Here is a 21,612-nt window from a genome sequence, read left to right on the forward strand (position 1 = left end):
GTTTCATTTTACTCGATATTACTGGAAGGACTAAAAGCCCTAAGTCGATGTTAATGCCTGCCTGAGGATCACAATTTCGGCTACAGGATGCAGTTATAAAATACTGTCAGGACTTGGAGACACAAATCGCTTTCCGCAAGCTCTCACGTGCACTCACATTCTCTCTTCAATTATTTACACTGACATTCTCTCCCTCGGTCCCCGGTTGCTCTCTCCTCTCACTCTCTGTCCCAAGTGGACCTGCACATTCACACTCAACTTCTTTCCGCTCCACTCCTTCACGTATATGTTCTCAACACGTGCACCCAAAGATAGCCTTCCACTTACACATACATGTCCTTGACCTTCTGTGTCCCAGGGCACCTTCCTTCCTCAGAGCCTCAGTATACAGATATTTCTGTGCTCACGGAGCCTGAGATGCACCCCCTCCCATTCCAGGTCCCCCAAAGATGGCAGAAGTTTTTGCAGCCATGCCCAGTGAGGAGGTTCTGGACACCTGGCTGCACCTGCCCACGGGTGTTCAGCTCACAAAGCTCTTCATCAGTGATCCGAGGGGGCCACTGAGTGGATTCCCCTGCTGCCCACTGGACACGGCACAAACAGCCTGCATGGGATCCAGAGAGCTTATGATAGCTGCTGCCTAAGGGGGCAAGTGCTCCTGACCTGGGAGGAGCCTGGGCTAAGGGAAGCTGCCAGCTTTTTCCCAGCTCAGGGTGGGGTGAGAATCGAGCTGAATATGCACCTATTCAGAAGGGCAAAGAGCCAAAAATAACTAGGAGCAATAGCGTTTCATCTGACAGGCCCAGAAATAGAGCTCATTTCGGAGCATGCCAGGGCTACAGACGAGGGATTCCGAGACCTCAGCATTCCCGGAGAAACACATGGAAAAACTCCCAGGTTACACAAGCATTTCCATCCCCTCTTCACTACAGCTTCTCAAAGCAAGAGCTCCGTGGCCCACAGGAACAGAGTCTGCAGAGTCAGAGACTTGAGGGGGTCTGGGGACCAGGACTCAAGGACGCTATCTGGTGGAATGCCCCAAGGAAGGAAGAAATAGGAAGTTAATTGGTCAATAAGGAGAATGCAAAACAGAACAGAGTCAGGACATGGATTTAGAGAAGGTAATGCTTAGGCATTGTGAGAAAAATGGAGGTACTGAACATTAACGATGGCGTGCGTGCAGGATTTAGATAAAGCCTGAAGGTCATCCTTGGCAGAGAAAAAGGCCATGGTTTTCCAGTTGGGATGGGGAGTGTGCTGCCTGCCAGCCGTCTTCTCTTCTATTTTTGTTTTCTTCTATTTTGACGTAAAAGGCAAATGTCACAGTTCATTTGTCTTTATTCTGAATATCTGAAATTGCAGAAGGAAAGGAGAGGGTGGGAGAGGGGAGAAACCTGATAGTCATGGGAAAGCTGTGTTCTAACAGGAAGAAGATAGAGGAGATAACAATGAATAAAAAAGGGAAAGGAGGAAGGAAGATAAGAAGGGAGAAAGACAAGAAGGGAGGGTAGAAGAAAAAACAGAAAAGGAAGATGATGGAGTCAATTTTATTTAGCGACTACGTTTAAGAATTTTCTATACAAGGCAGGGGGGAGTACACAGAGCTGATTAAGAAACCACCCCTCCAAAACAAAAAGTGACAAGTGTTGGAGAGGTTGTGGAGAAAAAGGAACGCTCATACACTGTTGGTGGGAATGCAAACTGGTGCAGCCACTATGGAAAACAGTATGGAGATTTCTCGAAAAATTAAAAATAGAAATACCTTTTGACCCACCCATCCCACTACTGGGTATCTATCCAAAGAACTTGAAATCAGCAATTCCAAAAGTCCCATGCACCCCTATGTTCATCGCAGCATTATTTACAATAGCCAAGATGTGGAAGTAACCTAAATGTCCATCAACTGAGGATTGGATAAAGAAGATATGGTGTGTGTGTGTGTGTGTGTGTGTATGTGTATATATATATATATATATATATATATATAGTGGAATACTACTCAGCCATAAAAAAGATAAAATCGTCCCATTCACAATAACATGGATGGACCTTGAAGGTATTATGTTGAGTGAAATAAACCAGATAGAGAAAGACGAACTCTGTATGATTCCACTTATAAGTGGAAGTTAAACATAGAGACAAAGAGAATTTATTGGTGGTTATCAGGGGAAAGGGGGGGTGGGGGCAGGGCACAAAGGGTGAAGTGGCGCACCTACAACATGACTAACAATAATGTACACCTGAAATTTCACAAGGTTGTAAACTATCATAATCTTAATAAAAAGTTAAAAAAAAAAAGAAAGAAAGAAAGAAACCACCCCTGCTCTCAAAGATCTTACAGTCTACCCAAAGAGAAGGACAGGCTGACAAACCTGCTACCGTATAAAGCAGGATTAGCTGGTTGCTACGTGGGGTTCCAGGCAATGCTCAGTGAGAACAGAGAGAAAGGACCCATCGAGTTTTGACCTGAGGCCATGAGGGAAGGTCCCTAGAGCAGGTGGCATTTGCCTGGGCCCCAGCGGTTTATGTAGGAGCGGAGTGGTTAGAAGGAGCATGCCTCACTTCCTCCCACAGAGTGCCACCACCCCACCTCTTGATATGCAGGTGTCATTTGTCTCTGTAGGCACAGGTCTCTTTCCCTAGACAGCCTTGATCCCTGGAAATGTGGCTTCCAAGTGCCCCAGCATGGACAGTGCCAGTCTGAGGGTAAGTTTCTACTGGTCCACAGCCAAATGAGACACAGACAAATTGGGAGTTTTTCACAAGCAAATTACATTCAGTTTAAAGGACTGTCTTTTATTATAATGTTAAACCCCTCCTTAATTTTTGCTGGTAAAAATGCCCTATCTTTTTAACAAAATAATGGTGAATAAAAGTAGATTTCAGGTTATTTTGTTTGTTTTAAATATGTATATTTTTGTTTTTCGGAGGAAGACTCACCCTGAGCTAACATCTGTTGCCAATCTTCCTCTTTTTATGTGTGAGCCGCCACATCACGGCCACCAACAAACAAGTGGTGTAGGTCCACGCCTAGGAACCGAACCTGGGCTGCCAAAGCAGAGCGAGATGAACTTAACCACTAGGCCACCAGGCTGGTCCTGTTTTGAATATTTTTACTTGGCAAGTTAATAGTTGGCCAACTGCATTTGTCCCTGAGATTATAGTGATCGTTTCAGTCTGAGGACTCCTGGCCTAAGATGTCATCTGTGCCCATCGAGGCAAACGGGTTCAGTGAGGTTCACCTCTTTCTCCAGCCTCCTTGGCTCCAGGCCTCTGGATGCTCCTCCCCCTGGAGGCTCAATAAGGATGAATGAGTCCACCATTCTCCCTCGGCCCCTGATGCTTTTGTCCTTTTCTGTGTTGAGGTGTGGAGTTGTTCTCCTCTCACCATCTCCTTTGAGGGGAATGTGATAAACCGACTCACACTAAGGCAGTAAGGAGTGATACTCGATTAATACACTCTCCCCAGGGGCCTTCACATTTTAGTGGAGTATTAAAACTTAATTCAAGTCAATGAATTGTAATGGTGGAATTTTAAGCTCTTCCACAGGGCAATGGGAAAGAACGATATTTTTAAATAAAGGGGCTTCTGCTGAAATCAGACCACATCTTTCAAATTACTGACACAAACAGTGAGAGATGAGGCCGGGCAATAACTGATTCTGTCTTCTTGATCAAAATGTCACACTCCACTATGAATAGACATCCTGACCTTCTCTTTCTCTGCCCCTCTCCAATACAGAATGAATCAGCCAGCTCTGCCACCCTCTGCCCTGGGCTGCAGAGCAACCTGAACATCCCTTTTACGGAACCAAAGTGTGTTTGGTGTTTTTTGCAAGCCTGCTGCTCCTTGCGGAACGGATGGTCTGCCCACTTCTGGATTCCTCGGGCTTTTGGTGGTGCCTGATGGACACTAGGAATGCAATAGAAGACAAATAAGTGGGAGATTGGATATACCAGGTTAAAATAGCCCAGTCCCCTATGGGGTTCCTCCACATTGACTACAGTTAGGTAAATTCAAACCCTTAAACTCACAAGGCTTTGAAAACTGTGATTGTGTGAATCCTGATTACAAACCACCTGAGGGAATCATTTGGCTCCCTAAGACCAGCTGAGTCTGTGTGCAATAAAGGAGGAGAGAAACTCTGGAGAAAGGCCCAGGGAGACGGGGGAAACCAAAGAAATATTAGGAAGCCCCATTCTCCAGAAGTGGCCGACAATTTTCCTCCCACATACATTAAAAAGTATAGTCTATACTTCGACCAGACAGAAAAAATATGGACATGATCTGGGACAAAGTCATCAAATCTTTGATCCCCTTGGGCACTCGATAGAATAAATGGTTTTCCACATCACACAGGAGAATTTTAAGTGCTTTGCGTCTGTGGAAGTGGGGCATAGTGGTGGCGACATCTGTCAAACAAAGAAACCCTCAAATGCTTTAATGTGGTGGCTGCTGGATGAGAGAGGCGCAGAAGTGACCGTCTCCTGTAAGCCAATGGTTCTGGAAATGGGGTCTCTGCAGCAGCAGCAGCATCACCTGGGAGCTTGTTAGAAAGGTGGCTTCTTGGTCCCACCCAGGACTGACTGAATCTGAAATTCCAGCGGGGTTGTCCAGCTATGTGCGTTTTAACAAGCCCTCCCCACGATTCCAATGCAGGCTGAAGTCTGAGAACCACTGACATAAAGCATTACCTTGCAGTGAGTGACTCGGGGCCAAGAGCTTGACCCAGGGCCACAGCCATCGAGTGACCTAAAAAAAGTAAGGGATGACTCAGCTGAGGAGCTGAGCCTGGCCAGGCCGCCTGTCCTGAGAGCCTGAGGGCATATGCAGCCACAGGGGATTGCAAAGCTGGTCTAACCCATCTTACCACCAGCCTCTCCCGATGCCTGTCGTGACTTGACCTACTGTGATGGCACCTCCACGGGGAAAGGGCTGTGTCCTCTCAGATTCCCAATCTATTATTAGTTCCAATCCGCACAAATCCACCGGTGCCAAAGGGAAGCTTTTGCGAACTTTCGAAGATGGGTTAACGGTTTCAGAGCAGCAGCCCAGGGCCCAAGGAGTTGTCTGAGCCAATAGACACAGCCATTCGCTTCCCAGAGCGCTAGGGCGGGCCTTGAGCGGTCCCGCCATCTCGCCGCGCCCCTCGGCCTGGCGGCAGAACCCGGGACGGCGAGCAGCCAGTCCCAACCTGCTTGCTCAGAGCCCAGGATGTGCCTGGATATTCTTTTAAAAAGCTTTTTGAGCACTTCAAGAGCCTTAGTCCTTTCATTTGGGGCTTGAATACAATTGCATTGGCCTAATTAATTCATTTTCTTTTTTTTGGTCCAAAGTGGAAACAGGGGCACAAAGATGCAAATCAAATACAAGCCCGCTTTGGGCGCCGATACTCTGGACAATTAAAACAAAGAGCGTGGCGGCGGCGGCACCGCACAAAACCCTCGGGAAACATCCAGAACGTGCTGCGAACCAGCCAGCAGGGTGGGGCACAACCCGGGCTAAAAATGTGCCAGCAGGGAGGCGGCCCCACCCCTGCAGGTGGACAGGTGGAGGTTGGCAGGGGTCAAAATCCATCCTCCAGGACTGGAAGCTGGGCCGCTGAGTGGCGCGACTCCAGGGGGCACAGTCACCCTGCGCCCAGCGGGAATGGCGCCCTCGCGCAAAAAGCCACCTAACAAAAACCCATTGCACCGGCGCGAACTGGGCTGCGCGACCCGCAGAAGGAGTGGGTGGCAGAGGGAGAATGCGGGGGGCGGAACAGACTGAGAAGGGAGGGGAGGGAGGGAGGGAGAAAAAGGACAGGGAGAAAAGGGAGAAAGTGAAAAAAGAGGGGCTTAGGAAGAGACGGCTGAGTGGGAGAAGAGGAGAGAGGGAAAAAGGGAAACGGAGGTGGGGGGGATCGCCGAGAGGAAGAGCGCGGAAGGGGGGCGGGGGAGGGAAGGAAAGAAAAGGAAAGGGAGGTCGGGCAAGGAGCGAACCGGGCGGGGGTCGGCAGCTGGGGGGCGGGACCCGGGTCGGTAGCCACCTGCGTGGGCGCCGGCTGCCCCCAGGGGTGGAAGCTGGGGGCCGGCGGGAGCGGCCGGGAGGCAGGCTGGGCAGGGAGGCAGAGGGGAGGGAGGGAGGGGACGGGGACTGGGAAGCGGGGAGGAGCCGGCGCTTGGCTGGGGCTGCGGGGGCGGCGACGGCGGGAGCGGCAGTGGCGGCGGCGGCGGGTCCGGCGGCGGCGGCAGGTGGCCCCGCGCGCGGCGGCCGGCCCGGCCGGGGGCGGGCGGGAAGGTGGCGCCTCGGGCGGGGGCCGGTCCCTGCACCAGGTGACCTGTTCCGGCCCGTATCCGGGCGGCCTCGCCATGCAGCGGCGCGGCGCGGGGCTCGGGTGGCCGCGGCAGCAGCAGCAACAACCCCCGCCGCCCGCGGTCGGCCCCCGGGCCGCAGCCATGGCCCCCCCGAGTGGCGGCGTCCCCCCGGGCCTCGGCGGCCGCCCTGCCTGCGCGCTGTTCCTACTCTGCTACCTGGTGAGCGCCGGACCCTACTCGGGTCCTCCCCTCCGCGCGGAGCCCGGGGGACGCGGGTGGGGGCGACGGGGGACCTCGCCACGCGGGGCGGGTACGGCGCTGCTAGTTTCCTCGCCGCTGCGCCCTGGGCGCGCCCGGCGCCTGGGATGGGTACCCGGGGCGCCGAGAGGGGTGCGTGGACCGGACTTGCCGCGCTGCGCTCTCGCTGGTGTCCATTCCTCTCCCTCCCAGACTCGCTCCAGACCCGGGTCGGGTTCCCCTCGTGACTCCGTCCTGTCCCCTACTCCATCTGGGAGCCTCGCTACCCGCGTTCCCTCCCCACCCTGCCGCGCACGGTTCTCCAGCACCCCCCACCCCCCTCCATTGCCCGTCCTGGGCTTCCCTCACAATCTTCTCGCGGCTCCTTTCCTTCTTGTGCCCAACTTCGCCTCTTTCTTTCCACGAATGCCACCCGCCTCGACCCTCCTTTTAGTTCCCACCCGGGCCCTCATGGCCCCGACCGTTTTCTGCCAACGCACCGGGCGATGAACCTTGCATTTCCAGTGCTCTTCAACTCCTCCGTGGTCACTCCCGCCAAGTTGCTGCGGTTGCCAGAAAGAAATCTAGTTCTTTGTAACACACTTACCGCCAGAGTAGTGACTTTAGCTGCGTCTTGAAGATTGTCATTTCAGATAATAACATTTGGCTTATACATGTCAGTTTACAATTTGCACACTTCTTGGCTACTGTTTTAGTCAACTAAATGGCAGTAACCTATTTTTCAAAACCAACTCATTTGAAATACCAGAGTAATTTAGACCCTCAGAACGAGGTGGGAGGTAGTCCTCAATTCCTTTGATGGCTTGGTTTCGTCTGTCTGCTTTGAATTCTCCTAAACAATAGTAAATTTACAAAAGGTGACACCCTTCCTGTCCAGCCTACCTTATGTTCCAGGATCCTGCAGAAACCTTGGGTTATCTCACCATATATTATTGTAAATAAATGAATGGAAAATGCTGAATCATGAAACTGATGTAATAGGAAATTCACAGAATGCTAAAAGAAAAAAAATTAAGCAGTATCATTATCCAGAATTCCTTTAATTTATGTGGCATTGTCATTATTCAGAGTTTTTCTTCATCAAAGCTAAAAACTGCTGAGGAGACACTGACGGAATTAGAGTTTGGTTCCAGAGAAATTTGCCACCCAGCCCAAGTTTTCTTTTGAGACTCTTTACTTCTTGGATGTTTCATTTCTTGAAGCAAGAGGGTGTAAAAATGCAAATTGTATTTCTGCTTTTGCATCTACCTGTTGAGCGATCCATGCTTTTTCTCATATTTTAAAATTAGCCAGTACCAAATTTTCTGGTTGAATATACCTCATATTTTCATAAGAAGTTGTTGGTTAGCATGAATGATTTTTTTTCACCCAAGAGATATTATTATTTAATATTTATGCCACAAGGTTACAGCACACAGGCTCATAAATAAAACTGCTGCCATGACAAATGACAGGGTTTCAGTTTAAACAGATGATCCACTTCCACAAGGTGCTGGTTTACCCACAGAGGCAGAAATTATGTAGTAGAGTAGAGTGTGAAACAGTAATTTACAGGTGGTCTGGAAAGTTCCACATGGAAATCCCAAGGCCTTGCAAGGAGAGAGCACTTCTTGACAGTTCCAAGAAATCACGGTCACGAGAGCCAAGCCTAAAGGCCTAGTGAGCTGTAGGAACAGAGGCAGATGATGGAGCAAGTGTAAAAGTTCTGTATGGACCAAGGGGGACTTAAGAAAAGAGATCACAGCAAGGGGGACAATGATGCTCTGGATAGGTCAGAGTGAGGTAGAGAAGTGGGGAGCTAGGGCTCTGAAAAGATTATAGAAAATACCGTAATGTGGAAAATAACTAGAGCATGGCTGGACGTCTTGGCAGGCAGGGCAGGAATGGACTTGGGAACTCTCTTGGAGAGGAAATGTCTGTCCTTCTTGACTGTGTGTGCTTCCTTCAGATGAGCTTCAGAGGCCACTGCAAAAGAAAGACTTTGATAAACAGGAAGGCCATTTTGCAAGTGAATGAGAAGGTTTTGCTAAACCCAAGAAAGCAAAAGTGTGGCTTGGAAGATGGGCTTCGCTTTTGGTGCTAAAAGTCTAGCCATTTGCTAGGGATTTTGTTCTAGAGGGCTGTGATACCTGAGATCCTGCTGAAAGGCAAGGCTTCTTGACCTTGGAGAAGTGTGGTGTGCACATTGGGGAAAATGTAAACATCTGCATGAAATGTGTGAAAAACATGAGACAGCTGAGAAAAAATGCACGGTAGTGTGCATTCTCCTCTTCAAGGTCTACTTCCTAGAGGAAGTGACTGCTAAGGGAAGGAGGGTGGGCAGGTGGAGGGTAGAGGTGGAGCCGAATAGCTAGGCAGGATCTCAGGAATAGGTAGACACTAGAGGGTGAAAGCTATCTCATAATTTGAAAGCCTAAATAATAATATTAATAGTAGTGGTTTCTTTGTGCTAAGTTATTTACATGCATTATCCAGTATTAATCTTCACAACAACATTGTGAGATAGGAGCTATTGTGATCCCCATTCAGATGAGGTAACTGAGGCTCAGAGAGGTTAAGTAAGCTTCCCCAGGCCACATAGGTAGTCCGAGATTGAAACCCAAATCTATCTGCTTCCAGAGCCTCAGTTCTTAGCCATGCTAGCTTATTGCCTTCTGGATTTTGCTGCTTGTAACCCATTCCCCTCATGCATAGATGTATGGGCCATTAGCAAAGCTCTTGCAATTAGCAGCTACTGTGCAATTGGCCAGGATGTGAGGTCATGTCTAAAGTAGCCTAAAATATACAAAGCAGGAAGCGCAGGCCACAGAATAGAAGCAGGATGTTAAAGAGAAAAAAAAAAAAAAGGTAAAACCAAAAGATATTTGCCATCTGCAATGGAGAGGTAAAGGATGGAATCTTTATATAGTCCGGAGGCAGCTGGCAGAGTTCAGCATTGAGTTTGTACGAATGTGTGTCCAAGTGCGGGCCCAGGGTGCCTTGGCATGCATTCCAAAGCCAAACTGTCCTTGATTTGGGGCTTGATTCCCATTTTGTGTTGTTCCCACCTATTTGCTTGTTCACAAGGGCTGGAGGTTGAGTGGCTTTCTGAACAGATGCCTTTAAGCCCCTGCCCTCCTGGGGAGCGTGCTTCCTGGAGGCAGGGTCCAGAGGCGGTGGGCACCTGCCTTCTCCATTGGTAGGGACAGAGTAACCTTCAGTAGCAGCCCAAGAACAGTACTGTGACTGTAGCTAGGATACTGCCAAAGCATGAATAATTGTGATGAGGCCTGAAAGATAAGTCACGGAACGATGCCAAGCAGATTTCTGAAAAGATGATCCCTGGTTCCAGCAGCTGCCAGAAAATTCTGAGGTCAGCAAGGTCAAGATGCAGGGCCTCCTCAGAGAGGGTGAGGGCCTTGAAAGCAAACAGTAACGAACTCACTTCCCTTGAGGTCACTGGTGCTGAGTCGTGTGGTCCACACAGGACTTGCTCTGCCCAGTAGACCCCCTTGCCATTCTCTTGCATCGTTAACTCTTACCTTCCTCTAGACTTGGCTAGGACAGCCCGAGGCTGCTCCAGCCCCATCTGTGACAATGGCACTTGTACAAGGCAGTTCTGTCCATTCCGAACTCTGGTCTCGAATGTATAATTTTTTCTTAAATGAGCAAACAAACCTCACAATGGCTAGTATTGATGTCAGCTGTAGAGCTGAAATATTCAGAGTGGATGTTTTTTCTTGTTAGACAATCAAAGGACAAAGAAATAAAAGGACATTTGCTGCAGAGATGTACGTGGGGATCGTTAGCAGACATTGGCTGTGACCGAGTCTTGTGCAGAATTCTCTGTAAGTGGCCACAGACCTTCAGTTATCCCTCTAGAGGTAGTCATTAATTCTTGACTCTGTGTGTACCACAGGACCTACTAAGATCAAAACGGGGTACAGAGACCCTCAATCATCCAGCTTGTGCAAGAGTGATTATGGGTATTTGAAATATAGAGATCATCCTCAAACTTGACATCAGTCAGTGGCTTCCACGTCCATCCTAACCAGAGCTCCTAAAATCTCCTAAGCAATGGTGTTTGCCTCTTGCCCTCTATTCCTGTTGGCTAAGGTGTGGGAGCCCTGAATTGGCTGAAAGGAAGCAGCTGGAGGAAAGGTAGAAGAGAAGATGTGAAGAAGCCAGGCAGTTCACAGGGAAGATGCATGGACTCGAGGAGACCATAAATAGCCTGCAGTGAATTCCGTTACCCTGTTTATTGGCTCATCCCAGTCCCCTGAGAGCAGACCTGAGGGGCAGGAGGGCCAGGCAGCGTGTGAGGAATTGCTGAGGAAATTCTGCTTTGGCAGCTCCTGTTTGTCTCCCATCCTCATCTGAGGAAGGGCTTCATCAAGCTGAGGCTCAGTGTGGTGTGTGTGTTTGTGGGTAGGATAATCTCTACCCTCCCCAGACACAAGGCTTCATGATGGAAATTTAGCCGCCCCTCACTTTCAAGATGAGGGTGAGCAAAGTCCCAAGATACCCTCACCTGTAGCCAGAAAGTGGTGACACCTGTAGAGGGAAGTGGGTGAGTTGAGGGCATCGTTTTGGGTGTTTCTGGAAGGCACCAGTGCTGACAAAGTCAGCACTTATGGATTTGAATTTTGGTTCTGCTTTTCAGTAGCTGGTTGACCTCGGGTAAGTTGTTTACCGTCTTGGAGTCCGTTCCGTCTCATCAGCTGGAATGTTGTGTCCCTTACAGGGCTGTTGTGAGAATTAGGTTTGAAGTAAAAAGTTCTGTAAGTTCAATGTGAGAGGGTGAGGTTAGAAGTGAGTGGGAAGAAAGACTTACTGCACCTGTCCCAATGCCCAGCGCACAGTAGGTACTCAATGAAATCAAACCAAACCAAACCTTGGTGACCTGCATATGATTTGAGTTAGAAAGAAAGAGCACATCAAATAGTATTACAGTGGGCGAGAAGACCCAGCACAGCTAGGACTATGATGGTTATTGTGATGAATGTGTTTCTCTGGCCAGCTCTCAGTTTGGGAAGACATGCTGGTTGACTGGGAAGTGTTTCCCAAGGCACATCTTGATTTTGAAGTCCATATTGACATCATCTCCCATTCTGCTTAATTGCATGCTTTATTGACATAAACAGAATTTTTTCTTATTTCTAGTCAGCAGAAATTGGAAAAGTAGGCTTGGAAGCCAATACAATTGCCTTTTTGACCTATGGAAAGTTTGATCCAGCCAGTTGAGTGGAGAGGACGCGCTCACGAGCCAAAGTTTCTTTAGGCGACTGATGGGGTGGAATGGGCAGGAGTGAGAAAGACAGTCACTTATTGTTTGCATATCTGAAGCCCCCACATACACGTGTGAGTGTAAATGAACTTCCCATAGCGAGACATGAATGATGAAGACTTTCCAATCTCTCTGTCCCTTCCTTAAATAACAAGTGGGTCGTACAGAGAAGGGAGCCAACTGTTCTCAGCCCTTTGGAACAAGGGAGGACTGTTTGAATAGAGTCTCTTCCTATTGATTTTGTTTAAGGGAATCAGATGCAGTCATACTCAAAGAAGTTTAGGCAGTATTGATAGATTTTTTTTCCATCCAGAAGATACATAAATTCATCTGGTTTTCAATTCCCGGGCTGAATTGAATGCATTTAGGTCTCCAATTTTGGGTCTTTTATGATGAACACACATTGACCGACTCCTTTCTTTCTTTGTTCCAAAAATTTACAATACTTAACACAATTACGCAAAGACAAAGGCATCTGTGTTTTGTGGCTGTGTGTGACGATGTCAAATTTGACTTTGATTAGGGCTTACTTGTGGTATAAACAGGTGTTTGGGGGCTCACCAGCTTTCAGAGTCCAGCTCCATTGTGTGCGGAACAGATCGGTAGCTTCCGAGGTGGAACATCTATGTGGCTGCCTAAATGGCATAATTTGAGCGACACAGAAATGTCCCTTACACCCCAGATATCTTGCTTACAGCTGCAGTGCATTTGGGCTCTGCTTTTAAGGCATTATTTCTGCCAGGCTGGCATAGAAATGCAGATATGGGACATTACCACAGTATTTTTTCATTATCCCATTAACGTGGATGAACTTGCCAGATGAACAGGAGTCCAACAGAGGGTGGAGGGATAGGAAATTTTAGAAGTTTAATTTGTATTTTTGGTGTGGAGAATTGGAAAAGTTCTAGAATGTAGTGCGATTGGCTGAAAGGTCTGGAGGGACTAGGTAGCTGGGAGAAGTCCACTCCAGGTGGGTGTCAGACCCTGACCTCACAGTGCCGCAGGTCAGCTCTGACCCCCAGGGGCCCAGTAAGATGCCAAAGGGTGAAGACTCTTTGTAAGAAAGTAGCACGGGCCTCCGTACAAAAGAACTTGTGAATGTTAGGAAAAGGTGGGGAGGACTCACGATTGGATCAAGTCCTTCGGTTTATGTGCAGGTACCCCCACCATGTGCAGCAGTGACCTAGGATGGACCACTGAGGCACCTGGCAGAAATGCCCACTAGTGGCACTTTATTTTGACAGGAAACACGTACCAAATCCTACTGTGTGCCAAGCTCTATCTTAGAAGCCAGAGACATAAAAATGAATAAGACACGGACTCTGACCTTATGATTTCTAAACAAAGGAATGTTTGGGTAATTTTTAGCTCATGTTAATGCAACCTGGCATGTGAAAATACCTATGAAGGTTGGACACGTGTCACGCCTGTAGCTGAAACTCAAGTTAATTGCTTTCTTTTCCTGGCAGGAAACAGCTCATAACCACACACATGACTTGAGCCAGGAAATCAGCTTCAGCTTAATCAATATTTAGAGTGTGATGTGTTGCTAATCGGTGTTGGTTTTGTACATAACAGAGGTGGCCACAATTCATGGTGTGGCAGCTGCCCACTGGGTCCATTCCAACCTACGAGATGCCAGCTTCCTACATTGCACAGGTGCCCAAAGACTGAAGATGGTTAACACCTTCTTGAGGGATTTAGACCATGCTCCTAAACTACATATGCTCATTTCGAGGTCCGCCTTGGGACCAGCACACCCCCGTCATATTAAGAAAAATTGCTCCATCCCTGAGGTTGATCTTCTCTTGTACCCTAGCTGTCACTCATGCTTCTTCCACTTCTCAAATAATCTTTCTCAGTCTGTGAAATTATATCTCTTTGCCCAGCCTGGCTCCAACTTCTTATCCTACTTAAATCTTTATTGAAAGAAACAAAAGTAAGATGTCAACACCGCGACCAGGGAACCTTAGTAAAATAATAGATCTAGCCCCATCAACTACACATACATGAAATTATGCCTAACTGGGTTATTAGTTTCATTTCTTCTTTATGATAATTCCTTTAAAAGCATTATCTTCTGTCACTTCGTGTTCTTCAAAACTATCTACAGTAAAAGTTTGATAATCTAGAACAGCGGTCAGCAAACTGGCCCATGGGTCAATCCAGGCAGCTGCCTGTTTTTGTAAACAAAGCGGTGCTGAACGACAGCCATGCTCATTTGCTTATGAGTTGTCTGTGACTGTTTTCTCGATACCACGGCAGAGTTGAGTAGTTGCGATAGACGTTGAGTGGCCTAAAAACCTAAAATATTTACTGTGTGGTCCTTTACCATATGGTCAGGAAAAGTCTGCTGACCTCAAATCTAGAATAGCACCCTCCAGTAGAAATATGATGTGAGCCAGAAAAGCGAGCAAAATATATAATTTCAGATTTTCTGGTTCCCACGTTAAAAAAGTGAACACAGACAGGAAATTAATGTCAGTGATATATTTAACTCACTGTATCCTAATATTATCGTTTCAACATGTAATCAGTGTAAAAATTATTAATGAGATCTTTTACCTCCTTTTTTAATATTTAATCTTGGAAATCCAGTGTATATTTTACATTTAACAGCACATCTCAGTTTGGACCAGCCATATTATGAGTGTTTAATGTGACCTGTGGCCACCATGGATCATAAGCAAAACTGAAACCATATTCAGCATGCTGTGTTTATTAACACAGAAAAGTGGGCTGGTGCATTTTTAGCAATAAGATGTAAAGTAAGGAACATTATTATTAACTGCACTTTGCAATGAAACATAGTGAAATCAAATAGCCCTTCTCCCTGCATTTTGTTTAAAAAAGGTTTTCACTGGAGTTCCTAGCATCAGCAATAAAAACATGATAAAAAAAATCGAAGTGGGAGGACTGCGCCTTAGTGAGGTTTTGAGGTACACATGTGAAGAAAGAGGAAGAGGTGTTAAGTCATTCTTTGAAAAGGAACACAACGTGATATTTAATATATCACAGCATGTCCTGGACTCTCCTCCCTATTGTCTCGCTAAATAAGCAATGTCTCCTTCCGGTGGAATTGTGGAAGGGCACCACTGGGGGCATTTGGAATGAGGAGCGCTGGCCACTCATTGGCTGCTGTCCTAGTCCAACCTCCATCAGTGCCAGCGATCTCTGGCTTCTGCTGAACTCTGTTGTGGGCTTAATGGCTTGATTCGCATCTTGAGAAGGGGGCCACATCTTGGCACATCTGGCCACATGCATAAACCACCACTTGTGGACAAACACCGACTGTATCTCTATTCATCTGAAAGCAGAATTTAGCCTGGAGTTGCCAGGCAGCTGTGCAATGCAACTCTTTCGTCTCGCTCTTGTGCCTATGGGGTGGGAATGGGGGTGACAAAAAGGAGCCTGGTTTCTGGGCTTGCCTCTGCAAAGCCACCAGCTGGGTGATGTCAGAGGATGTCACCTCTCCGTTGCCATTTGCTCGTCTGAAAAATGGACTGGGCCGGCTTGTCACCAAGGGCTCGTCTGCTAACATGCTCTACTTCTAATTATAAGATTATTTTTGTATGTGTTTCCCTCCCTGTAATTTGGAAGTGGAAGTGAGCCCATAAAACAATTCAGCCTCCCCCTGCAGGGATGGGCAGTTTGGACTGTGCCCTGCTCTTGACATGTTTCTTCCCACAGATTTCCCATGACGAATCTAGAGGAATGGCCCCCCCTTCTCCTGTTCTCCCTCTACCATTGGGAGAAGCTACATTTTCCGTTTTCATCTTTTAGGACTGTTGCTTTTCTCCCCTCCCCTCACTATTTTTTCCCCAAAATTCATGTAGCGCAAAATTCAAAAGATAAGTAAGGACGTACAGTCCCGATCTCTCACTTACCCTGTCTCCTGGTCCCCTCATCCTTTATGCAACTAACCAATGCCATGTGTGTTCAAGCAAATATGTCTATATTTTTTCCTTTTTTAAAAAATCCAACGGGTACTTCTGAACCGTGCTTTAAAAAAACCAAAACTCAAACTTTGGAAATCATTTCATTCTGTGTACATGAAGCTCTTCTTCACTTTAGTAGCTGTGTAGTACTCCAGGAGTGGATGTGCTATAATTTGTTGCACCAGCCCTCTTGACAGACATTTAAGTTTTTCATCTTTTGCTATGACAAACACTGCTGCAGTGAAAAGCTATACATGCATCATTTTGCATAAATTTGAGTATATTTGTAGGATAAAATCCTAGAAGAGGAATTATTGACCCAGAGTGTGGGTGGCTTGATCCTTTTGATAGACACTGCCCAATTGCCCTTCGTGGATATCACTCCCACCAGCAAGACAGAACAGGGCAGACTCGCCTATGCTCGGCGGCCAGTACAATGACTTAATGGACTTTTTAATCTCCGTGAATCTAATAGGTTAAAAATGGTATCTCAGTGTAGTTTCCATTTGCATTTCTCTTACTATGAGAATTTGCAATGAACTATGTTTGTTTATTTTTCTTCATTGTCAGCTTTGTTTCTAAATGACTGTCGGTACTTTAAAATAGAAACACCATCCTCTTTTGCAGAAACCTTCATTGATAGTTTGTTGTTAGTTGAAAACAAGTGCATGTTCTTTGGGTTGGGATTCAGTGTCCTCCAGCGCCGGGACCCTGCCTTTTAACCTCATATCCCCATGTCCTTCTGTGTCTTTACCCTCTTCTATTCTCTGGCCAAACCAAGCTGCTTGCTAGTCCCCAAATACGCCTGCGTTTCCCTGCCTTCTTGGCCCTACTTAAGCTGTTCACATCACCTGCAGTGTCTCCCCTTTGCCTCTCTACCTAACGAACTTCTCTTCATCCCTCAAAGCCCAACTGAAGTACCATTTCTTCCATAAAGCCTGTCCCAGACCCCCCCAGTCAGAATTGCTCTCACCTGGTGCTGTGCTTCTTTCGGGCTTGTTTGTAGTTTGACCAGAGCACTGGCCATGTCCTGTCTTGTGTCACTGTCATTTGTAAACAGGATTCCTGATCCTTATCCACTCTGCCTCTCCTACAGCCCCAGGCCAGAACTGAAGAACAGGGTCCCTGTTTCTTCCTTCTTTAGAAAAGACTACAGTGACCTTTTTCTTCAAAATTGTGGTAAAAAATATTCATAGCATAAAATTTACGATTTTAACCTTTTTTAGGGGTATGATTCAGTGACATTAGGTACATTTACACTGCTGTGCAACCGTCACCACCATCCATCTCCAGAATACTTTTCATCTTGCAAAACTGAAACTCTGTACGCATTAAACACTAACTCCTCGTTCTCCTCTTCCCCAGCCCCTGGCCACCACCATTCTACTTTCTGTCTCTATGAACCTGACTACTCTAGTAGTCATGTAAGTGGAATCAAAGAGTATTTGGGTTTTTTTTGTGACTGGCTTATTTCACTTAGCATGTCCTCAAAGTTCATTTATGTTGTAGCATGTGTCATAATTTCCTTCCTTAAAAAAAATGCTAAAAAAGCATTCCTTTGTTTGTATATACTACATTTTATCTGTTCATCCCATCAGTGGACGTTGGGGTTGTGTCCACATTTTAGCCATTATGAATAATGCTGCTGTGAACATGAGCGTATGACTGTGAAGAGCTCTCTTCCAGTGCCTGCTGTCACCTCTTGGGCATATACGCAGAAGTAGAATTGCTGGATTGTATGATAATTCTTTTTTTTTTTTTTAAAGATTGGCACCTGAGCTAACAGCTGTTGCCAATCTTCTTTTTTTTGTTTTTTCTGCTTTTTCTCCCGACATCCTCCCAATACATAGTTGTATATTTTTTCAGTTGTGGGTCCTTCTAGTTGTGGCATGTGGGATGCCGCCTCAACGTGGTCTGATGAGCGGTGTCATGTCCGCACCCAGGATCCGAACCGGTGAAACCCTGGGCCGCTGAAACGGAGCGCTCGAACTTAACCACTCGGCTACGGGGCGGCCCCGATAATTCTGTGTTTAAGTCTTTGAGGAAGTGCTGTACTGCTTTTCACAGTGGCTGCACTGTTTCACATTCCCACCAGCGATGCACAAGGGTTCCAGTTTTTCTATATCCTGTCCAATACTTGTCACTTTCTGGTTTTTGTTGTTGTTGTTGATAATAGCCATTCTAATGGATGTGAAGTGGTCCAAAGTAACATTTTTGCTATTATTTTGGATGCCCAAATCACGAAGTTGTATTCAGAAGAGCTCTTAGGACCCATGCTTCAGTGCCTTGTGCTTAAAACATTGCCTTAGTTTCACTACCAAACTTTCCAAATTTCTTCTGGAAGGAATGTCCACATTGAGAGATCTTCATCATTTAAAAAACTAGATGAATAAACACATGGCAAAATCTTTCCTGGCCCGTGTAGCACCATCCATGGTAAAAGACTCGGACAGCAGCCTGTGGTCCCAGCCTGCTTGTGTGTGATTTGGAGCGACAGAAAGCTCCTGCTGGTCCATCCATCACTCACGCTTGCTTTGGCTTAGCACTTTCGGGAGCAAAACGGTTGTTGTCCCTGTTATGTTCTCTCTCAGGTGCCCTTTGAACTCTTCTCCCACCATTTGATTTGGCTGCATCTCACCACGATTTGAAGTTATGATCATAGTTTGGGCATGTCTGGATTGTCTCTTTTTCCCTCTAAGGCAGGTGCGCTGCTACTGGATTTGTTGTGAACTAGCTCCTCCATTTGGAAACCAGCTCTGGAATGATTGCCACATAGCTTTGAAAGTCACATTTCGATCAGCAGATGCTCCTGAGTCTGAGGAGAGAGTGTAATGTGACCTAATCTTCATTTGTGTGTATGCTGGTTTTTCTCCAATTGTTCTGTCGTAGTTTCGACATCTTTTATCTTCCGCATGCATCGCTTTATGTAGCTGGATATTTTTTTAGCCCAGGAAAATAATGATGCACATATCTGTTAATATGGTGATGTTTAAACTTATTATATCTATTTTTTTCTTTTCAGAATTTTGTGCCGTCTTTGGGCAGGCAGACTTCCCTGACTACGTCGGTGATACCCAAAGCTGAGCGGAGCCTGGCTTACAAAGACTTTATTTATTTCACTGTCTTTGAAGGAAACGTTCGCAACGTTTCTGAAGTCTCGGTCGAGTACTTATGCTCTCAACCTTGTGTCGTCAATTTGGAAGCAGTCGTTTCTTCTGAGTTCAGAAGCAGCATTCCCGTGTACAAAAAGAGGTGGAAGAATGAGAAACACCTTCACACCAGCAGGAGACAAATAGTACACGTGAAATTTCCGAGCATCATGGTTTACAGAGATGATTATTTCATCAGATATTCCATTTCGGTGTCCGCGGTGGTACTACGCGCCTGGATTACTCACAAATATAGTGGTGGAGACTTAAATGTTAAATGGGAGGAAAACTTGCTATACGCCGTGGCGACGAATTATACTCTGCTGACTACCGTCCCGCCTTTTGAACGCCCTTTCAAAGATCATCAAGTGTGCCTTGAGTGGAACACAGATTATATTTGGAACCTTCGAGCAAACAAGATTCCCCAGTGTCCTCTTGAAAATGGTAGGTCATTCGCCTTGCTGGGAACCTAATTCGCATTTCTTCAGATAGCCTGTGTCATAAGAGGGTGGCAGGGGAAAACTCTTATATTAGCAGTGGAGGAGGCGAGGGAAATGAAGGGACACACTGCGTCTGTAATTTCGGACTTTGAGGATGAAAGGGGAAAATTAAAAAGGTGAGGAGAGGAGAAAGAGTAGGAGAGAAAAGGACTGAAGATGAAAGTGGGAAGGACAAAGGGGGCATGGAACGGGGCCTTGGGAGGTTTAGATCTGCTTTAAGGAGAAAAGGGGTATTAATGCCACTGAAGCAAGGGTTGGGAAAATCTTTCTCCCCGTCTCCCCTCAAAAATCCCTCAAGACGGGGGGGGCTCCGTGGCCGAGTGGTTAAGTTCGCACGCTCTGCTGCGTCGGCCCAGGGTTCGGATCCTAGGCGTGGACATGGCACTGCTGGTCAGGCCACGTTGAGGCGGCGTCCTACATCCCACAACTAGAAGGACCTACAGCTAAGATATACAGCTATGTATGGGGGGTGGGGGGTGGGGAATAAAGCAGGAAAAAAAAAAAAAAGGAAGAAAGATTGGCAACAGTTGTTAGCCTAGGTGCCAATCTTTAAAAAAAAAAAAAAATCCCTCAAGTGGCAGTTATTTTTAGTGCAGCACTGGCTTTTCAGCCAAGCAGACCCGGGTTCGACTCCTGGTTCTGCCACTTTCTGCCTGTGTAATTTTGGAACTTTTGGAGCCTCAGTTTTCTTATCTGTAAAATGGGGATAATAAATAACAATTCCCTCAGAACAGTGTTGTGAGAATTAAATGAGGTGTAATTTGCTTAGCATATAATCAGCACTCAGTGAAAAGAAGCCATGATGATGATAGAGTCCAAACTCTGCATTTTATCCTAAATACCACATGGTCACAGCCACCGAAGGACCAATGCAGGAGGCTCCTCAGCCTCTCTTAGGCATGGGGGTTGGAGATCTCTGGCTGTGTGCACTTGGAAGAAGGGGTCAGAAGTTCTCTCCACTGGTTGGAGGGGCACCTTGCTATGTGGATGCTGAGCACCTGCCAGCTCTCCTCGCTACTCTGCAATGGGGAGTCAACCCCGGGCATGCTCCCAGGCACCACCTGGGGTCTGGCAGTGTTTCCTAAAGTGTGGCCCTAGGACACATTGCCACAGAATCACCCAGGGCTCCTGTTGCAAATGCAAATTCCCAGGTCCCATCCAGTACCTACTCAGTCAGGGTCTGTGGGGAACAGGGCCCTGGAATCAGCATTTTAAACACATCCTCGGGGCTCTGATGCATCCCAAAGCTTGAGAGCCTGTGCAGCAGGGGCAGAGCGGGCAGGACGTGGGTCTAGAGTTACTGTGGCCAGACCTCCAGGCAGGGTTGCGGGGTGGAGGAAGTCCATGGACCTGTGACAGCACTGCCTTCCACCGCTGTGACTGACACCTCCTAGTCTTTAAGAGGCCTGGTTTGGGGCAAGGTGACTTAAGGACCTGGCGGAAACAATGGCAATGACTGTTTCCTGGGGCCACTCCAAAACTGCCCTGCATAGAATGAAAACTTAAAGGGCCTGTGCAACCACATATTATAATTGATCAGAACCCACTTGCCATAGAAACAACACATTTGGCATTTAAAAGAAAAACTGTTCATTTTGAAATAATTATAGAGTCTCAGGAAGTTGCAAAAATGGTAGAGATTCCCATGTCTCCTTCCACAAGCTTCCCCTAATGGTGACATCTTTCATAACGCTTGTACAATACCAAAACCAGGAAACTGACGTTGCTTTAATACCATTAACCAGACTATAGACCTTATTCATATTTCACCAGTTTTTATGTGCACTTGTGTATGTGTATATGGTTCTGTACAATTTTATCCTACATTTTGTTTTAATAACCCTGTTCAGTGTCTAGCTTATTCCATGATGGTGCAATGCTTTAAAGACAAAGATATCTAGAAGAAAAAGGCAAGTTCCTTTTCTGTGTGTGTGTGCATTGGGGATAGGACGGGGTAGGTAATTCAATATCTGCAATCGTCGAGCTGCCTGCGTTTCGATGATCAATGTGCATCCCTTTTCCAGGCGGAACCCCATGCTAGCCTCCGTCTGGAATGCCATCCACAGGGATCCCTAATTTGTTAAGGAGGAGGAAACACGGGGCACACGCAGCCATAGTGTTACGTTGCCTCCGATTTTGTCAGGGCTTAATGATTCCATTTCATGTTTGGCAGATCACATATTTCTCATTGAAGGATGCCTGAA

General features: G+C 46.9%; 1 protein-coding gene and 1 long non-coding RNA gene across 3 annotated transcripts in view; one reads left to right on the top strand and one right to left on the bottom strand.

The window, feature by feature from the left end:
- SEL1L3 (SEL1L family member 3) overlaps positions 1-21,612 on the top strand; it is a 138,987-nt gene that overhangs the window by 35,552 nt on the left and 81,823 nt on the right. Inside the window, exons 2-4 of one of the 2 annotated variants that reach the window (XM_070613040.1) lie at positions 3,743-4,011; positions 17,125-17,183; positions 18,782-19,352. In XM_070613040.1, coding sequence (XP_070469141.1) covers positions 19,079-19,352 — 274 coding nt within the window. In that variant the 5' untranslated portion in view covers positions 3,743-4,011; positions 17,125-17,183; positions 18,782-19,078. Of the gene's footprint in view, positions 1-3,742; positions 4,012-6,204; positions 6,517-17,124; positions 17,184-18,781; positions 19,353-21,612 lie in introns of those variants that run through there. The other variant, XM_070613039.1, reaches the window with a different exon arrangement.
- LOC139082341 (uncharacterized) lies at positions 7,578-8,828 on the bottom strand. Its single transcript, XR_011538241.1, has 3 exons — positions 8,685-8,828; positions 8,384-8,520; positions 7,578-8,219 (listed from the first exon to the last, which is right to left on the bottom strand). It is a non-coding gene; the product is annotated as an uncharacterized lncRNA (long non-coding RNA).

The sequence above is a fragment of the Equus przewalskii genome, chromosome 3 (assembly GCF_037783145.1).
Source record: "Equus przewalskii isolate Varuska chromosome 3, EquPr2, whole genome shotgun sequence".
In the NCBI taxonomy this organism is placed as follows: Eukaryota; Metazoa; Chordata; class Mammalia; order Perissodactyla; family Equidae; genus Equus; species Equus przewalskii.